The 14,969-nt window shown below is 48.4% G+C and overlaps 1 protein-coding gene across 2 annotated transcripts in view; it reads left to right on the forward strand.

Annotated features, from left to right (window-relative positions):
• cyfip2 (cytoplasmic FMR1 interacting protein 2) overlaps nucleotides 1-14,969 on the forward strand; it is a 104,430-nt gene that overhangs the window by 18,618 nt on the left and 70,843 nt on the right. For both annotated transcript variants that reach the window (XM_080201291.1, XM_080201292.1), the window contains exons 2-4: nucleotides 9,913-10,062; nucleotides 10,805-10,894; nucleotides 13,767-13,844. In XM_080201291.1, coding sequence (XP_080057417.1) covers nucleotides 9,946-10,062; nucleotides 10,805-10,894; nucleotides 13,767-13,844 — 285 coding nt within the window. In that variant the 5' untranslated portion in view covers nucleotides 9,913-9,945. The remainder of the gene's footprint in view (nucleotides 1-9,912; nucleotides 10,063-10,804; nucleotides 10,895-13,766; nucleotides 13,845-14,969) is intronic.

Consider the following 14,969-nt stretch of genomic DNA (forward strand, 5'->3'; position numbering starts at 1 on the left):
TGGTGTCTCTCAGATGCTCCGTAAAGCTCCTTACCTGGGTTAGCTTTGGTCTCAGATCCCACTGTCACGGGCCTGTGATCTGAGGCTTCTGAGCAAGATCCCAGGGAGATAGTCTGTCTGTGGACGAGGTGAGGTAAGAGGTGGGTGGGGTGCAGTGGTGAGGCACGGCGAGGGGTGGGTGCTGACCCACAGGACTTAACTCTCGTGGCGGGATAAGATAGACTTGAGTTTGCACGGCGCGCTCAGGGTATCAGGAGAGTTTTAAGTTAATGAGAGACCTTTGAAACCAGGCCACATCTCCTAGATGAGAAAAATTGTGGCCAACGTATGCACAGCAAGATCCCACAAGGAGCAATGAGAATGATGATCGAAAAATCTCTCTCTGTCAGCAGTGTTAGCTGTAGGATGAATATTGGCTCAGGACATTCCCCACTCCCCCAGCCCCACAACCCCTCCCGCATCTCTCCCCCCCCCGCCCACACCACCGCCAACACTTTCCCAATAACATCATGAGGTCTAAGCAAGAGTGGACAGGAAGAACCAATCCCATTAGCAGAGAGATCAATAAACAAAAGGGGATGAGGCTAGGATGGGTGTAAAATAATTGGTAAAAGGAGTTGAAGAGGAATGTTTTCACTCAGAAGATGGTCGCAGTTTAGGAAGGTTTGATGTGGAGATGCCGGTGTTAGACTGGGGTGAACATAAGAACATAAGAACATAAGAAATAGGAGCAGGAGTAGGCCATCTAGCCCTTCGAGCCTGCCCCGCCATTCAATAAGATCATGGCTGATCTGTCGTGGCTCAGTTCCACTTTCCCGCCCTCTCCCCATAACCCTTAATCCCCTCTCTTATCAAAAACCTATCAACCCGCACAGTAAGAAATCTCACAACACCAGGTTGAAGTCCAATAGGTTTATCTGGTATCACGAGCTTTTGGAGAGCTGCTTTATTGTCACATGTATTAGTATACAGTGAAAAGTATTGTTTCTTGCATGATATACAGATAAAGCATACCGTTCATAGAAAAAGAAAGGAAAGGGTGCAGAATATAGTGTTACAGTCATAGCTAAGGTGTAGAGAAAGATCAACTTAAGATGAGGTAGGTGCATTCAAAAGTCTGATGGCAGCAGGAAAGAAGCTTTGCTCTTAAGTCGGTTGGTTCATGATCGCAGACTTTTGTATCATTTTCCCAATGGAAGAAGGTGGAAGAGAGCATGTCTGGGATGCATCGGGACCTTGATTATGCTGGCTGTTTTTCCGAGGCAATAGGAAGTGTAGACAGTGTCAGTGGATGGGAGGCTGGTTTGCATGATGGACTGGCCTTTGTTCATGACCCTTTGTAGATCCTTGCTGTCTTAGACAGAGCAGGGACCACCAGAAAGAATGCTTTCCATGGTGCATCTGTAAAGGTTGGTGAGAGTCGTAGCTGACTTGTCAAATTTCCTTAGCCTCATGAGAAAGTAGAATGGAATTCTTAACAATAACATCACTGTGGAGGGACCAGGAGAGGTTGTTGTTGATCTGGACACTAGAAACTTGAAGTTCTTGACCATTTCCACTTCATCCCCGTCGATGTAGACAGGGGCATGTCCTCCATTATGCCTCCTGAAGTTGCTGACTATCTCCTTCGTTATGTTGATGTTGAGGGAGAGATTATTGTCATCACACCAGTTCGCCAGATTATCTATCCCTTTCCTGTACTCCATCTCCATCATTGTTTGAGATCTGACCTGGAACGGTGGCGTCATCAGCAAACCTGAAAATTGAGTTGGAGGGGAATTTGGCTGTACAGTCATAGGTGTAAAAGGAGCGTCGTAGGGGGCTGAGGACACAACTTAGTGGGGCTTTGGTGTTGAGGGTGATCGTGGAGGAGGTGTTATTGCCTATCCTTAACTGATTGTGGTCTGTCGATTGGGAAGTCTAGGATCCAGTAGCAGAGGGAGGAGCCGAGCCCCAATCCAGAGAATTTGGAGATGAGTTTTGTAGGAATAATGGTGTTGAAGATTGAGCTGTAGTCAATAAGTAGGAGCCTGATGTAAGTGCCTTAGTTATCAAGGTGTTTGAAGATTGAGTGTAGGGCCAGGAAGATGGCATCTGCTTTGGACCTGTGGTGGCTATAGGCGAACAGTAGTGGATCCAGGCAATCTGGGAAGCAGGAATTGATTTGTGCCATGACTAACCTTTCAAAATAAGGTAGATGCAGAAACATTCGTCATTATTTGCTAAGTAGGTCCTAGAGGGATAAAGCAGTAAAAGCTGGTAAATAAGAATAATGATCCAAACTGGTTCCTTCCTATTGGGTTTTTGCCTAATGCTGTGGCCTAAGAAGCCAGAAAGGACAATTAAGCTCCATAACCTCAGCTAGTGCAGATGTTTGTGGCCTAGGCAACTGAAGACACAGCTGACGATGATGGTGTGGATGTGCATGAGGCCAGAATTCCTCTCGAGAAGTAGGTTTTCTGCAGGGGGGAGTGGATATAGGGCTGGCTAAGAGGTAGATTGGCTTGGGGAGATGTATAACTGGATGAATAAGGCTCAGCTGAGCACAGTTTATCTTGTGAATGAGCCCCTCAGCTCCATGTGCCGTTGGGTTGTGTGACTTCTGGGCACTGAGCTATGCCCACATTCCTGATTTGGGTTGTGGATGGCAGAACGGTGGGCTTCCCTCTGAGTCACAGTGCCCCAGCCATCACAGCTGTTTTGTCTGGTTGAGACACCGGCAGAGTATCACTTGGACAGTATTCTTCATTCATCTGTGGTCGGAGTTTATTTTTAAAGTTCTTTATTCTGAGCGAGAGGCCCCTTATGGAGACGTTGCGATGATAATAGGAGCGAGTGTCTCAGCCCCAATGTTTCTACACACACCTCTGCCCACACTTTGCTTTACAAAAGGCAGTGTCTACACAGCAGGAAACGGGTTTTACACAGCAGGAAACGGGTTTCCTGTTCTTGTTCCTGTTCTTCATTTCTTGCATCTTTCTGCAAAGGTCAGAAGCTGAGTTCAAAGTGCGTTTCAATCTCTTCCTTTACCTACCCCAGGAAAAGGCGTCACCGTGGCGATGAGCGGTGAGAGCAAGTAGTTGCCGGAGGAAAACCAGAATGTAAATTTGCCGCTGAGTTGGGTTGCCAAGCTCACCGGCAAGGTTAGGAACCGAGACATTGGGCTCATTTGAAGAGAGGTAGGGGAGGAGATGAGGTAACGCAAGGCGCAGCCGGCAATTGGGTAAGGCCAGGGCTGTAGCTTGTAAGGACTGAGGAAGCTCAGGTCCGTGGCGCCCTGAGGAGGGGCTGAGTTGGAAGAGGCTGAGGCAGCTCGACCTTTAACGCGGTAAATTTTGCAATTCAGCTTTACTTTGTAAATAAAGTCGGGTGGTGTCTCTGATAAAACCACGTGAAGCCCTCAGGGTATTGATGCATTGAAAGACAGAGGCGAGGGAAGCTATGAGGGAGAAGAGAAGAGAGGGCTATTCTGGGTAGAGTTGGAAAGGGAGAGCTTTGCAAAGATGCTAAGTGCTGGGTTAGGTCCTTTCTGGGCCATCCATCCTGTGTATCTCTGTGGGCAGGAATGATGTGGTGAGCTTGAAGGCAGGGTCTCATAAAATGGCCTAAACACCACCCACCCAAACGTCATTTTTACGGGGCATGCTGGAGGGGGATTGGTGGCCTTCCCATTCCTTACACCTACTGAAGCCTTTAAGTGACCAGTTATGTGGTCACTTTGAGTGCCTTCGCCCAGCCCCCCTGTGATTTTATCTGTGGCAGTGGGAGACTCGCTCCAGGCGGGAAGTTCAGCTACTTGTACTGGGTGAGCAAGTGTCAGGCAAGGAAGGATTGCCCCCATCCTCCTTTCGGGGTCTTCTGTGCCCGTCGGAGGTATCCCTCTCCCCCAGGTCGTGTTCAACCCTACTCCCTGGTATCTCAAACCTGCCCTCTACATCCCTTTCACCCCTCCACAGTGAGGGCCTGCCAGCCAGGTCTCGCCGATAGCCCAGACCAGCCTTCCGGCCTCCCCAGCCCCCATGTTAGAATCATAGAGTCCCTACGCTGTAGAAAGTGGCCATTTCTCCAGGGATTGGCTGTAGTTCCAGCAGAGGCCACAGCTCGAACCTGGAGCTGCTGGGATGACAGAGCTGCCGGCCAGTCTGATCTCAGGTGGAATGTCCTCTCCAGAAGGAAGTGGAAATCTCATCCTTCACCAATGAAAATGACCTGCCAGATGTTAACTGGCCTAAAGACAGCCTATAATGGCAGTAATGTGTTCCATACCGACTCTGGACGTCAGAACGTGAAACCCCATTATCCAAAAAATCCTGCCCTGTGAAATCCAAAAACCTTCCAGATTACTGTAGGTGCTGGGACTTGGAGGGTACTGGGTGTTCGGTGGGTGCTGGAGCCTTGGCGAGTGCTGGGGTTCTGATAGGTGCTGGGAGTTTAGTGGGTGCTGGGGGTCTGGTAGGTGCTGGGTGTTTGTTGGGTGCTGGGTGTTTGTTGGGTGCTGGGTGTTTGTTGGGTGCTGGGTGTTTGTTGGGTGCTGGGTGTTTGGTGGGTGCTGGGTATTTGGGTGCTGGGTGATTGGTGGATGCTGGGTGTTTGGTGGGTGCTGGGTGTTTGTTGGGTGCTGGGTGTTTGTTGGGTGCTGGGTGTTTGTTGGGTGCTGGGTGTTTGTTGGATTCTGGGTGTTTGTTGGGTGCTGGGTGTTTGTTGGGTGCTGGGTGTCTGTTGGGTGCTGGGTGTTTGTTGGATGCTGGGTGTCTGTTGGGTGCTGGGTGTCTGTTGGGTGCTGGGTGTTTGGTGGATGCTGGGTGTTTGTTGGGTGCTAGGTATTTGTTGGATGCTGGGTGTTTGGTGGGTGCTGGGTGTTTGGTGGGTGCTGGGGTTTGATGGGTGCTGGGATTTGGTGGGTGCTGGGTGTTTGGTGGGTGCTGGGGTTTGATGGGTGCTGGGATTTGGTGGGTGCTGGGTGTTTGGTGGGTGCTGGGTGATTGTTGGGTGCTCGGAGTTTGTTGGGTACTGTGGGGGAGGGATTGTTAACTGTATTTTTATTGGGAATTTAATTCTAATTAGGTGCTGTGCATTAATTTGTGCTCATGTTTACCAAGCAGAATCTCTGTGGATTGTTTGGAAGGGAATAACATGTGTCTCTGTCAATGAGAAGCTTGCAGGTGTATAAAAATTGGCCCCAATTCTACCCTTCGCAGCCTCGGAGGGGGGAAGTGGGTGGGAGGGCAGCGAGTGACCCTGGGGACAGCCCTCAGTCCAAAGAGAAAGGTGGTGTTGAGTTTATGAAGGTTTTGGGTTGAACAGAAGGAGAGAAGCCTCTTTCTGGAAGTGATGGATTGTGTAAAGTACATGTGCCCATAACGGAGATATTCATTGTTCACTTTGACACGAGGATAGTTCGGTTCCCTCTGCCTCTTCTGTCCTCTCCCGTACCCCAGCGAGTGAAACTTGGAAGCAGGTCTCCACCTCCTGTTTTCTCACCATCCTTCCATCATGTCTCCTTTTCGTCTTGTCCATGAGGCACACCTCATGCATTCGCCAACCCATTCCCACTGATCTGTCAGCTAGCCTGTGCTCCTGGCTTCCACGTTAGCTGATGCTGTTAATCATAGAATCCCTACAGTACAGGAGGAGGCCATTCAGCCCATTGAGCCTGCACCGACCACAATCCCACCCAGGCCTTATTCCTGTTATCCCACATATTTACCCTGCTAGTCCAGCTGACGCTAGGGTCAATTTAGCATGGCCAGCCAACCTGACCCGCACATCTTTGGAGTGTGGGAGGAAAGTGTGGGAGTACCCAGAGGAAACCCATGCAGACACGGGGAAAATGTGCAAACTCCACACACACAGTGACCCGAGGCCGGAATTGAACCTGGGTCCCTGGCGCTGTGAGGCAGCAGTGCTAACCACTGTGCCACCATGCGCCCCATGGTTCCTCCCCTTCCGTAAAAGAGAATAGCCATGATTGCTCTTCCTGATCCCCCCTTTCCTCCAACCTCCCTTTCCTCTCCAAAATTGTTGGACATGCTCATTCCGTCAAAATTCATGTCCATCCATCCCAGAATTCCATGTTTAAATCCCTCCAATCAGGTTTTTGCCCCTACCACAAAAACACTGAAACGATTCTTATCAAACTTGCAACACACACAATATATCGTAAACTGCAGAAACCTGAAGGGTGTTGATTGGCAGAGGGATCTGGGTGTACAGGTACACGGGTCACTGAAAACGACAACGCAAGTGGAGAAGGTAGTCAAGAAGGCGTACAACATGCTTGCCCTCATCGGCAGGGGCATCGAGTTTAAAAATTGACAAGTCATGTTGCAGCTTTATAGAACCTTAGTTAGGCCGCACTTGGAATACAGCGTTCAATTCTGGTCGCCACACTACCAGATGGATGTGGAGGCTTTGGAGAGGATACAGAAAAGATTTACCAGGATGTTGCCTGGTATGGAGGACATTAGCTATAAGGAGAGGTTGGAGAAACTTGGTTTGTTCTCATTAGAACAACAGAGGTTGAGGGGTGACCTGATAGAAGTTTACAAGATTTTGAGGGACATGAACAGAGTGGACAGTCAGAAGCTTTTTCCCAGGGTGGAAGAGTCAATTACTAGGAGGCACAGGTTTAAGCTGCAAACAACAAGGTTTAAAGGAGATGTATGAGGCAAGTTTTTTCGTACAGAGAGTGGTGGGTGCCTCACAAAAGGTTGCTTCAGAAGGTTAGGATGCATGGAGTTAGGGGTAAGGTGTTAGCATGGATAGAGGATTGGTTGTCTAATAGGAGGCAGAGAGTTGGTATCAATGGGTGCTATTCTGATTGGCGTTTGGTAACTGGTGGAGTGCCGCAGGGGTCGGTGCAGGGGCCTCAGCTATTTACCATTTACATAGATGATCTGGAGGAGGGGGCTGAGTGTAGGGTGAAGAAATTTGCTGATGACACGAAGATGAGTGGAAAAGCAAATTGCGCGGAGGGTGTGGGAAGTCTGCAGAGGGATCTGGATAGGCTGAGCGAGTGGGCGAGGACCTGGCAGATGGAGTATAATGTTAGCAAGTGTGAGGTTATCCACTTTGGCATTAATAATAGTAGGAGGGATTACTATTTAAAGGGTGAAAAGCTGCAGCATGCTATGGTGCAGAGGGACCTGGGGGTCCTTGTGCATGAGTCGCAAAAACCCAGTCTGCAGGTGCAGCAGGTGATCAAGAAGGCGAATGGGATGCTGGCCTTTATAGCGAGGGGGATAGAATATAAAAGCAGGGAGGTCTTGCTGAAACTGTACAGGGCACTGGTGAGGCCACAGCTGGAGTACTGTGTGCAGTTTTGGCCGCCGCACTTGTGCAAGGATATTTTGGCCTTGGAGGGAGTGCAGAGGAGGTTTACTAGGCTGATACCGGAGATGAGGAGGTTGGACTGTGAAGAGAGACTAAATAGACTGGGTCTGTACTCATTGGAGTTTAGAAGGATGAGGGGGGGGGGATCTTATAGAGACATATAAGATAATGAAAGGGATCGATAGGGTAGAGATAGAGAGATTCTTCCTGCTTAGAAAGGACAGCAGGACTAGAGGGCACAGCCTCAAGATAAGGGGGGGGGGGGGCAGTTTAGATCGGAATTGAAGAGGAATTTCTTCACTCAAAGGGTGGTGAATCTCTGGAATTCTCTGCCCATTGAAGTGGTGGAGGCTGCCTCGCTAAATATATTTAAGACACGGGTTGATAGGTTTTTGACAGACAAGGGAATTAAGGGTTATGGGGAGAAAGCGGGCAAGTGGAACTGATTCACTGCAGATCAGCCATGATCTTATTGAATGGCGGGGCAGGCTCGAAGGGCTAGATGGCCTACTCCTGCTCCTATTTCTTACGTTGTTATGGGTGCCTGCAACCCACTGCAGGGGGAGGTCATGGAAGCGAATACGGTAGTGAGTTTTAAGGGGCGCCTTGACAAATACATGAATAGGATGGGAATAGAGGAATTTGGTTCCTGGAAGGGTAGAGGGTTTTAGTTAAGTCGGGCAGCATAGTTGGTGCAGGCTTGGAGGGCCGAAGGGCCTGTTCCTGTACTGTAATTTTCTTTGTGCTTTGTTCTCATCCTATATGTTGTAACCCTGGCAAACTATCCATCACCATTCTATTTGACCTGTCTGCACTCTCTCACACAGTTGACCTCTCCATCCCTGCTCCAACAGTTTCACCACCATTGACAATCTGAGTGGGGCGCCACGGTGGCACAGTGGTTAACACTGCTGCCACATAGTACCAGGGACCCAGGTTTGATTCCAGCCTTGGGTGACTGTCTGTCCGTTCTTCCTGTGTCAGTGTGGGTTTCCTCCGGGTGCTCTGGTTTCTTCCCTCTCTCTTCCTCACTCTCTCCCTCGTCCTCTCACTCTCTCCCTCACCCTCTCCCTTGCCCTCTCGCTCTCTCTCCCCCACTCTCTTCCTTGCCCTTTCCCTCTCTCTGCCTTGCACTCTCCCGCTCTCCCTTGCACTCTCGAGCTCTCTCTTCCTTGCCCTCTCTCTGCCTCACGCTCTCTCTCTCTCCCTCACGCTCTCTCTCTCTCCCTCACTGTTACTCTCTGTCTGTCTCCCTCAGCCTCTCCATCCCTCTGTCTTATCCACACTCTCCCCCTCCCTCTCGCGCGCACACGCACACACGCACACAGACACACACACACGTACGTAGGGGTTATAAACTGACTGGCCTGTAGTTACCAGAAATGTTCTTGTACCCTTTCTTGAATAAAGATAACACTCCCTAATCCTTTAACACCCCTACCCAGTCCTCCATCTTGGAAGAATTGGGTGATTATGGCAATTCCTTCCTCTATCTCCCACCTCACTTCCCTTAGAAACCTTGGATGCCAGCCATCTGGAGCAGGTGATTTACCCACTCCAAATGTAGCTATTCCAATACCTCCTGGTTGTAATTTTCACTTCATCCATTACCCCGACCATCTCCACTTCTCAGATAATTTGTTGGTGTCCTCTTTCCGAGCAGACACCGATACAAAATAATGCACTTTAAATATTCAAACCTGGTGCTGTGCCTCTCGACATATCTCACCGTCTCTGTCCCTTGTAGGCCCCATCCTGCCACTCGCTGCCCATTTGCTATGTACTTGCTGGTGGAGAACTTTTGGGTTTCATTTATGTTAACCACACAAGAATGCAAGGAAGAAACTCAGCCCATCGAGCCTGCTTCACCATTCAATAAGATCATGGCTCATTCTGATCGCGGTCTCAATTCCACTTTCGTGCCAATCCCCTGTAAACCTTGGCTCTTTTGTTAATCAAGCATCTGCCTAACTCAGCCTTAAATATATTCAGTGGTCCAGCCCCCTTTGATTTTTGGGGTGGAGAATTTCAGACCCTTTTGCAAGAAGAAATGTCTCCCCGTTCTCACCTTAATTGGGTGACTTCTAATTGTAAAGTGCCCCCTAGAAAGGAGAGGCCTGAGGTGGGGGGGGGGGGGGGGGGTGGGGGGGGTTTGATCAAGGCGGCTCTGATGCAGGGTATTACAGGGGCAAATGTGTACCAGGAATGTGACCCTTCAGACCAGATGGACTCCGCTAAAATGGCCTCCTCACCTTCTGGATTTTTCCACAGTTGGACTGAGTGAGGTACTGGGATGGCAGTGGGGGAGGCGGGGGAGGTGGTGGTGGGGGGGACGGGGTGCGTGGGTGGAGGAGCGGTTTTCAGGACTGAAACCCAGAGAGAGTCGGCACCTTCAGGATAGCCAGTGGAAAAGAGGAAGAGAGAGAAACAAAGGGAATGAGAAACATTTAGGGAGAATTACAATTTAAATAGATCTGAAGTCGGTTTTGAGAGTTCCTGTCTCTCTCGGTTTGGGACCATTGCCACTCTGTGACACTCATTCTAAATGATCTTCCTTGATTTTTATATTTCCACCCCCAGATTAATCTTATCAGGTTTTGATTGGACGCAGCCATGACGACGCACGTGACGCTGGAGGATGCTCTGTCCAATGTGGACCTGTTGGAGGAGCTGCCCCTCCCAGACCAACAACCATGCATTGAACCACCTCCCTCCTCCATCATGTACCAGGTAGGTTTGTGTTGTAGAGACTCCAAGACGTTGAACTGATGGACACCCAACCAATACTCCAATCGTATGGAGATTATGAGGGGCATGGACGGAGAGGATAGTCAGAAAGTTTTTCCCAGGTGGAAGAGTCAATTAGAAGGGGACATAGATTTAAGGTGTGAGGGGCAAGGTTTAAAGGAGATGTATGAGGCAAGTTTTTTACACGGAGGGTGGTGGATGCCTGGAACTCGTTGCCGGGGGAGGTTGTGGAAGCGGGTATGATAGTGATTTTTAAGGGGCATTTTGACAAATACATGAAAAGGATGAGAATAGAGGATATGGTCCCCAGAAGGGTAGGGGGTTTTAGTTCAGTCGGGCAGCATGGTCAGTGCAGGCTTGGAGGGCCGAAGGGCCTTTTCCTGTGCTGTAATTTTCTTTGTTCTTGGTTATTCACCACGACCAGTGAATTAGCAATCCATAAAGAATGAAATAATGACTGACGTTACTAACCTGTTGTACAAGGCCCTGATGTTATACTGTGCTCTGGTGTGACTCCTCTCTCAGAAGAGAGTGAACTGGTGCAAGTATTGACAGGGAACCTGATTCAGCTATTACAAATGAGGCAAATGATTGTTGGGTTTCTGGTGATAGAGTATGGCAGAGTCCCATTGTGCTCAGGTTATGTTGAATGTTCTATTCATACACCATAGAATGAGCACATTTCACTTTTCTATAAAACCCCGCATTTATCCTTCATCCTCAGGCCAACTTTGACACCAATTTTGAAGACAGGAACGCGTTTGTTACTGGGATCGCCAGGTACATCGAACAGGCTACTGTACACTCCAGCATGGTGAGTAACTCTCCACCACTCAGCTCTGTCCAAAATGAACTCTGCTTCTGTCTGCAACCAGCTCTCCCTCTGTTAACAACGCTTTCAAAGTGGGCTGGGTGGAGCCCTGACCACTTTGCAGAGGGTCCGTGAGGCTAAGGGACATTGGGTAAACAGTATGAGGCCCCAGTGCACCAGTGCAATGTCACACACTGATATCTGCACCATCACCTTCCTGTGCTTCTCAACTTAACACTGAATAACCGTAGCTTATTCCACCCTCTTTTATTTATTTATTGACCCTTTCATGGGACGTGGGCATCACTGGCTAGACCAACGTTTATTGCCCACCCCTAATTGCCCTCAAGTCGGTGGTGGTGAGCTGCCTTCTTGATTTCCTGCATAGAATCCCTACAGTACAGAAGGAAACCATTCGACCCATTGAGTCTGCATCGACAACCATCCCATCCAGGCCCTCTCCCTGTAACTCTCAGTATTTAGAACATAACATAAGAACATAAGAATATAAAAAATAGGAGCAGGAGTAGGCCATCTAGCCCTTCGAGCCTGCCCCGCCATTCAATAAGATCATGGCTGATCTGTCGTGGCTCAGTTCCACTTTCCCGCCCTCTCCCCATAACCCTTAATCCCCTCGCTTATCAAAAACCCATCAACCCGTGTCTTAAAAATATTTAGCGAGGCAGCCTCCACCACTTCAACGGGCAGAGAATTCCAGAGACTCACCACCCTTTGAGTGAAGAAGTTCCTCCTCAACTCCGTTCTAAACCGCCCCCCCTTTATCTTGAGGCTGTGTCCCCTAGTTCATTTACCCTGCTAATCCCCGTGACACCAAGGGGCAACTTAGCATGGCCAGTCAACCTAACCTGCACATCTTCAGGCTGTGGAAAGAAACCGGAGCACCTGGAGGAAACCCACACAGACATGGGGAGAACGTGCAGACTCCACACAGGCAGTCATCCGAGGCCGGAATCAAACCCAGGTCCTTGGCGCTGAGAGGCAGCACTGCCAACCACTGTGTCACCATGTCACTCCACAGTGCAGTTTTAGAGAGGGAGTTCCAGGATTTTGACCCAGCGACAGTGAAGGAATGGCAATATATTTCCAAGTCAGGATGGTGAGTGACTTGGAGGGGAATTTGCAGGTGATGGTCTTCCCATGGAGCTGCTGCTATTGTCCTTCTTAATACTGAATAACATGTAGCTTATTCCACCCTCTCTTATTTATTTATTTACCTTTTATAGGGTGTGGGCATCACTGGTTAGGCCAGTGGTTCTGGATTTAGAAGATGCTGTCAAAGGAGTCTTGTTGAGTTCCTGCAATACGTCTTGTAGATGGTACACACAGCTGCCATTGTGCACTGATAGTGCATAAGGAGTGGTGGATGGGGTGCCAATCAAATGGGCTGTTTTGCTCTTGTGCAGAATGCTGATCTGGAACAAGTTGGAGAAGAACATTGTCGATCCCCTATCTCCCTTTAGCACTGTAATGGTGTTCTTCACAAAAATGTATAAACCAACCTCAACCCCAATGGGGAACTGAAACAGAGCAATAGAAACTGAGTGATTCCCTAGATCGTATCAGGGGTCAATTAAGAGTCAACCACATTGAGACCAGACCCATTTGGAGGCCCAAACTGGATTAGGTCAGTGGGTTTGCTTCCCTTAAAGGCACGTTAGTAAACCAGTTGGGTTTTGATGACAATCTGACAGCTTTTTAACTGAATGATTAGTTACACAATCGCCAGACTGTTTTGCCGATTCTGTCAGCGATGTGATTTGACGGTGAACTTTATTATGGCCATTCTAAAATGACATGCTCATAACCTGTTGAATAATGACCAATTAGAATTCCTTCACCTGTTTAGCATTTTGGTGGGGGTCTATATTCCTCTCCTGTGAACTGAATCAGCAACACACTGAATATCACATCACACAGAATTTACAACTGAGAAACAGGCCATTCAGCCCAAAAGGTCCATACTGGTGCCAATGCCCCACACGTGCCTTCTCACGCTCCTCCCATCATCATCTCCTCCTATTCCTCCCTGCTCCGTGTTTATCCCCTTAAATACCTCTATCTTATTCACCTCACCCACTCACGGTGATACTTAGCTCCAGGTTCTCAGCACTCTGGGTAATTAAGTTTTTTTCCTGAATTCCTCATTGGATTTATTCAGAATTATCTTATATTTCTGGCCTCTGGCTTTGGTCTCTTCCACAAAAGGGAACATTTTCCCTGTGTCTACCTTATCAAACCCTTTCATGATCAAAAAGGTCTCTATCATGTCACTCCCTCAGCGTTCTCTCTTCCAGAGAGAGGGGAAAAAAAGCTTGTTCAATTTTACTGGTTATAAACTCTTCCCTCGTAAAACATTTTTTCATTTTCTCCAGTGTCTCCCTCTTTGCTTTTTATCATCTAGAGCCCAGCATTGAATTCTACTAAGGAAAGGCCACAGTAATCAACATTGGTTCAATTGACCATGCAAGGCTGAATGTTACCATGGTTTCAGCAAAGGGCAGCTGGGTTTTAGTTTCTTTCTCGGGAGGTTTAATTTTTCAGCCACTTTCGGAAGATCCCCATTATCAAACAGAGGCCAGAGTTGCCCAGCAAACCCAACCCTATGTTACTCTCTGTCTCCCTCTGGCTAACCCAACCCTATCATCATTCTCTCTCTCTGTCACTGGCTGATCCAACCCTATGTCACTCTCTGTCTGCCACTGGCAGATCCAACCCTAACATCACTTTGTCTGGCACCGGTAGGTCCAGCCCTGCCGTCACTCTCTGGCCATCACCAGCCCAACACTACCTGCTGCACCTTCATTGGAAAAAGTTAGCAGCATTGTTAATGGGATTACAACCTTTCCTTTGACAGAACGAGATGCTGGAGGAGGGGCATGAATACGCAGTGATGCTCTACACGTGGAGGAGCTGCTCGCGAGCCATTCCACAGGTAACATTAACATTCAACCCACGGTCAAGAGATTGACACAACAACAGCTTGCGTTCACATAGCGCCTCATGACCTTGTAAAATATCCCCAGATATCTCCCAGGAACAAATTGCCTCAACAATAGTTTGACACGGAGATGCACAAGGAGATATTCAGACAGGTGGCCAAAAGCTCGGTCGAGGGGCTGGGATTTAAGGAGTGTGCTAGAGGCAGAGAGAGAGGTCACGGGAGGAAATTCCTATCTCAGGTCTTAGGAGGCTGAAGGCACAACTATTAATGGTGGAAAACCAGGGATGTGCAAGAGGTCAAAACTGGAGAAGCAGAATACAGTGCAGTAGGAGGCCATTCAACCCACTGAGCTAGTGATGGCCCTTTTGAAAGAGGTCTTTCTCTGCAGCCTTGCAAAGCATTTAACTTTTGGATGTTTCTTTTGAATCTGCTTTGACCTCCCTTTCCCCAGGGGTCAGTGTGGGACCCTTGTTTTTTCCTGACTGTATATTGACCTAGACCTTGGTGTACATAGCACCATTTCAAAATGTGTGCATGATACAAAACTTGGCAGCATTGTGAAGAGGGCTTAGAACTTCAAAAGGGCATAGACAAGTTGGACTGGTTGGATAGGTGGCAGATAAAGGATTCAATGTGAAATGATGCAGATTGGGAAGAAGAACATGGAGAGACAACCTGAAATAAAAGATTGTAATAAATCCTCAGAGGCAGAAGTCCCTTCACCAAAATCCCTTTATTTACAAGTCTGACAACAGCATACGGAGTGATTCCAGTTAGCAGTCTACAGTAGGAGTGCCAGAGGAACTGACACGCCTGGTTAAATACAAAGCAAGAGGCCCCCTGATTGGCCTTTAATCAGGGAGTTCATATTCTAACAAGCCAACCTCAATTGCCTAATTAAACTCATTGCAAAGGTACAACTCTAAAAGGGATGCAAGAGCAGAGGGACTTGGGGGTATTTTGTATAGATTATTGAAGGTGGCAGGACAGCCTGAGGGATTGGTTAATAAAGTAAACAGTATGATGGATTTTGTGAATGGGGATGTGCGGTACAAGAGTAAGAAGGTTATAGTGAATGAGTGTAAGACAATAGTTTGGCCTCAGCTGGGGTATTGT

Source organism: Carcharhinus amblyrhynchos, chromosome 13 (genome assembly GCF_965287045.1).
Source record: "Carcharhinus amblyrhynchos chromosome 13, sCarAmb.v2.hapA, whole genome shotgun sequence".
NCBI classification, from domain to species: Eukaryota; Metazoa; Chordata; class Chondrichthyes; order Carcharhiniformes; family Carcharhinidae; genus Carcharhinus; species Carcharhinus amblyrhynchos.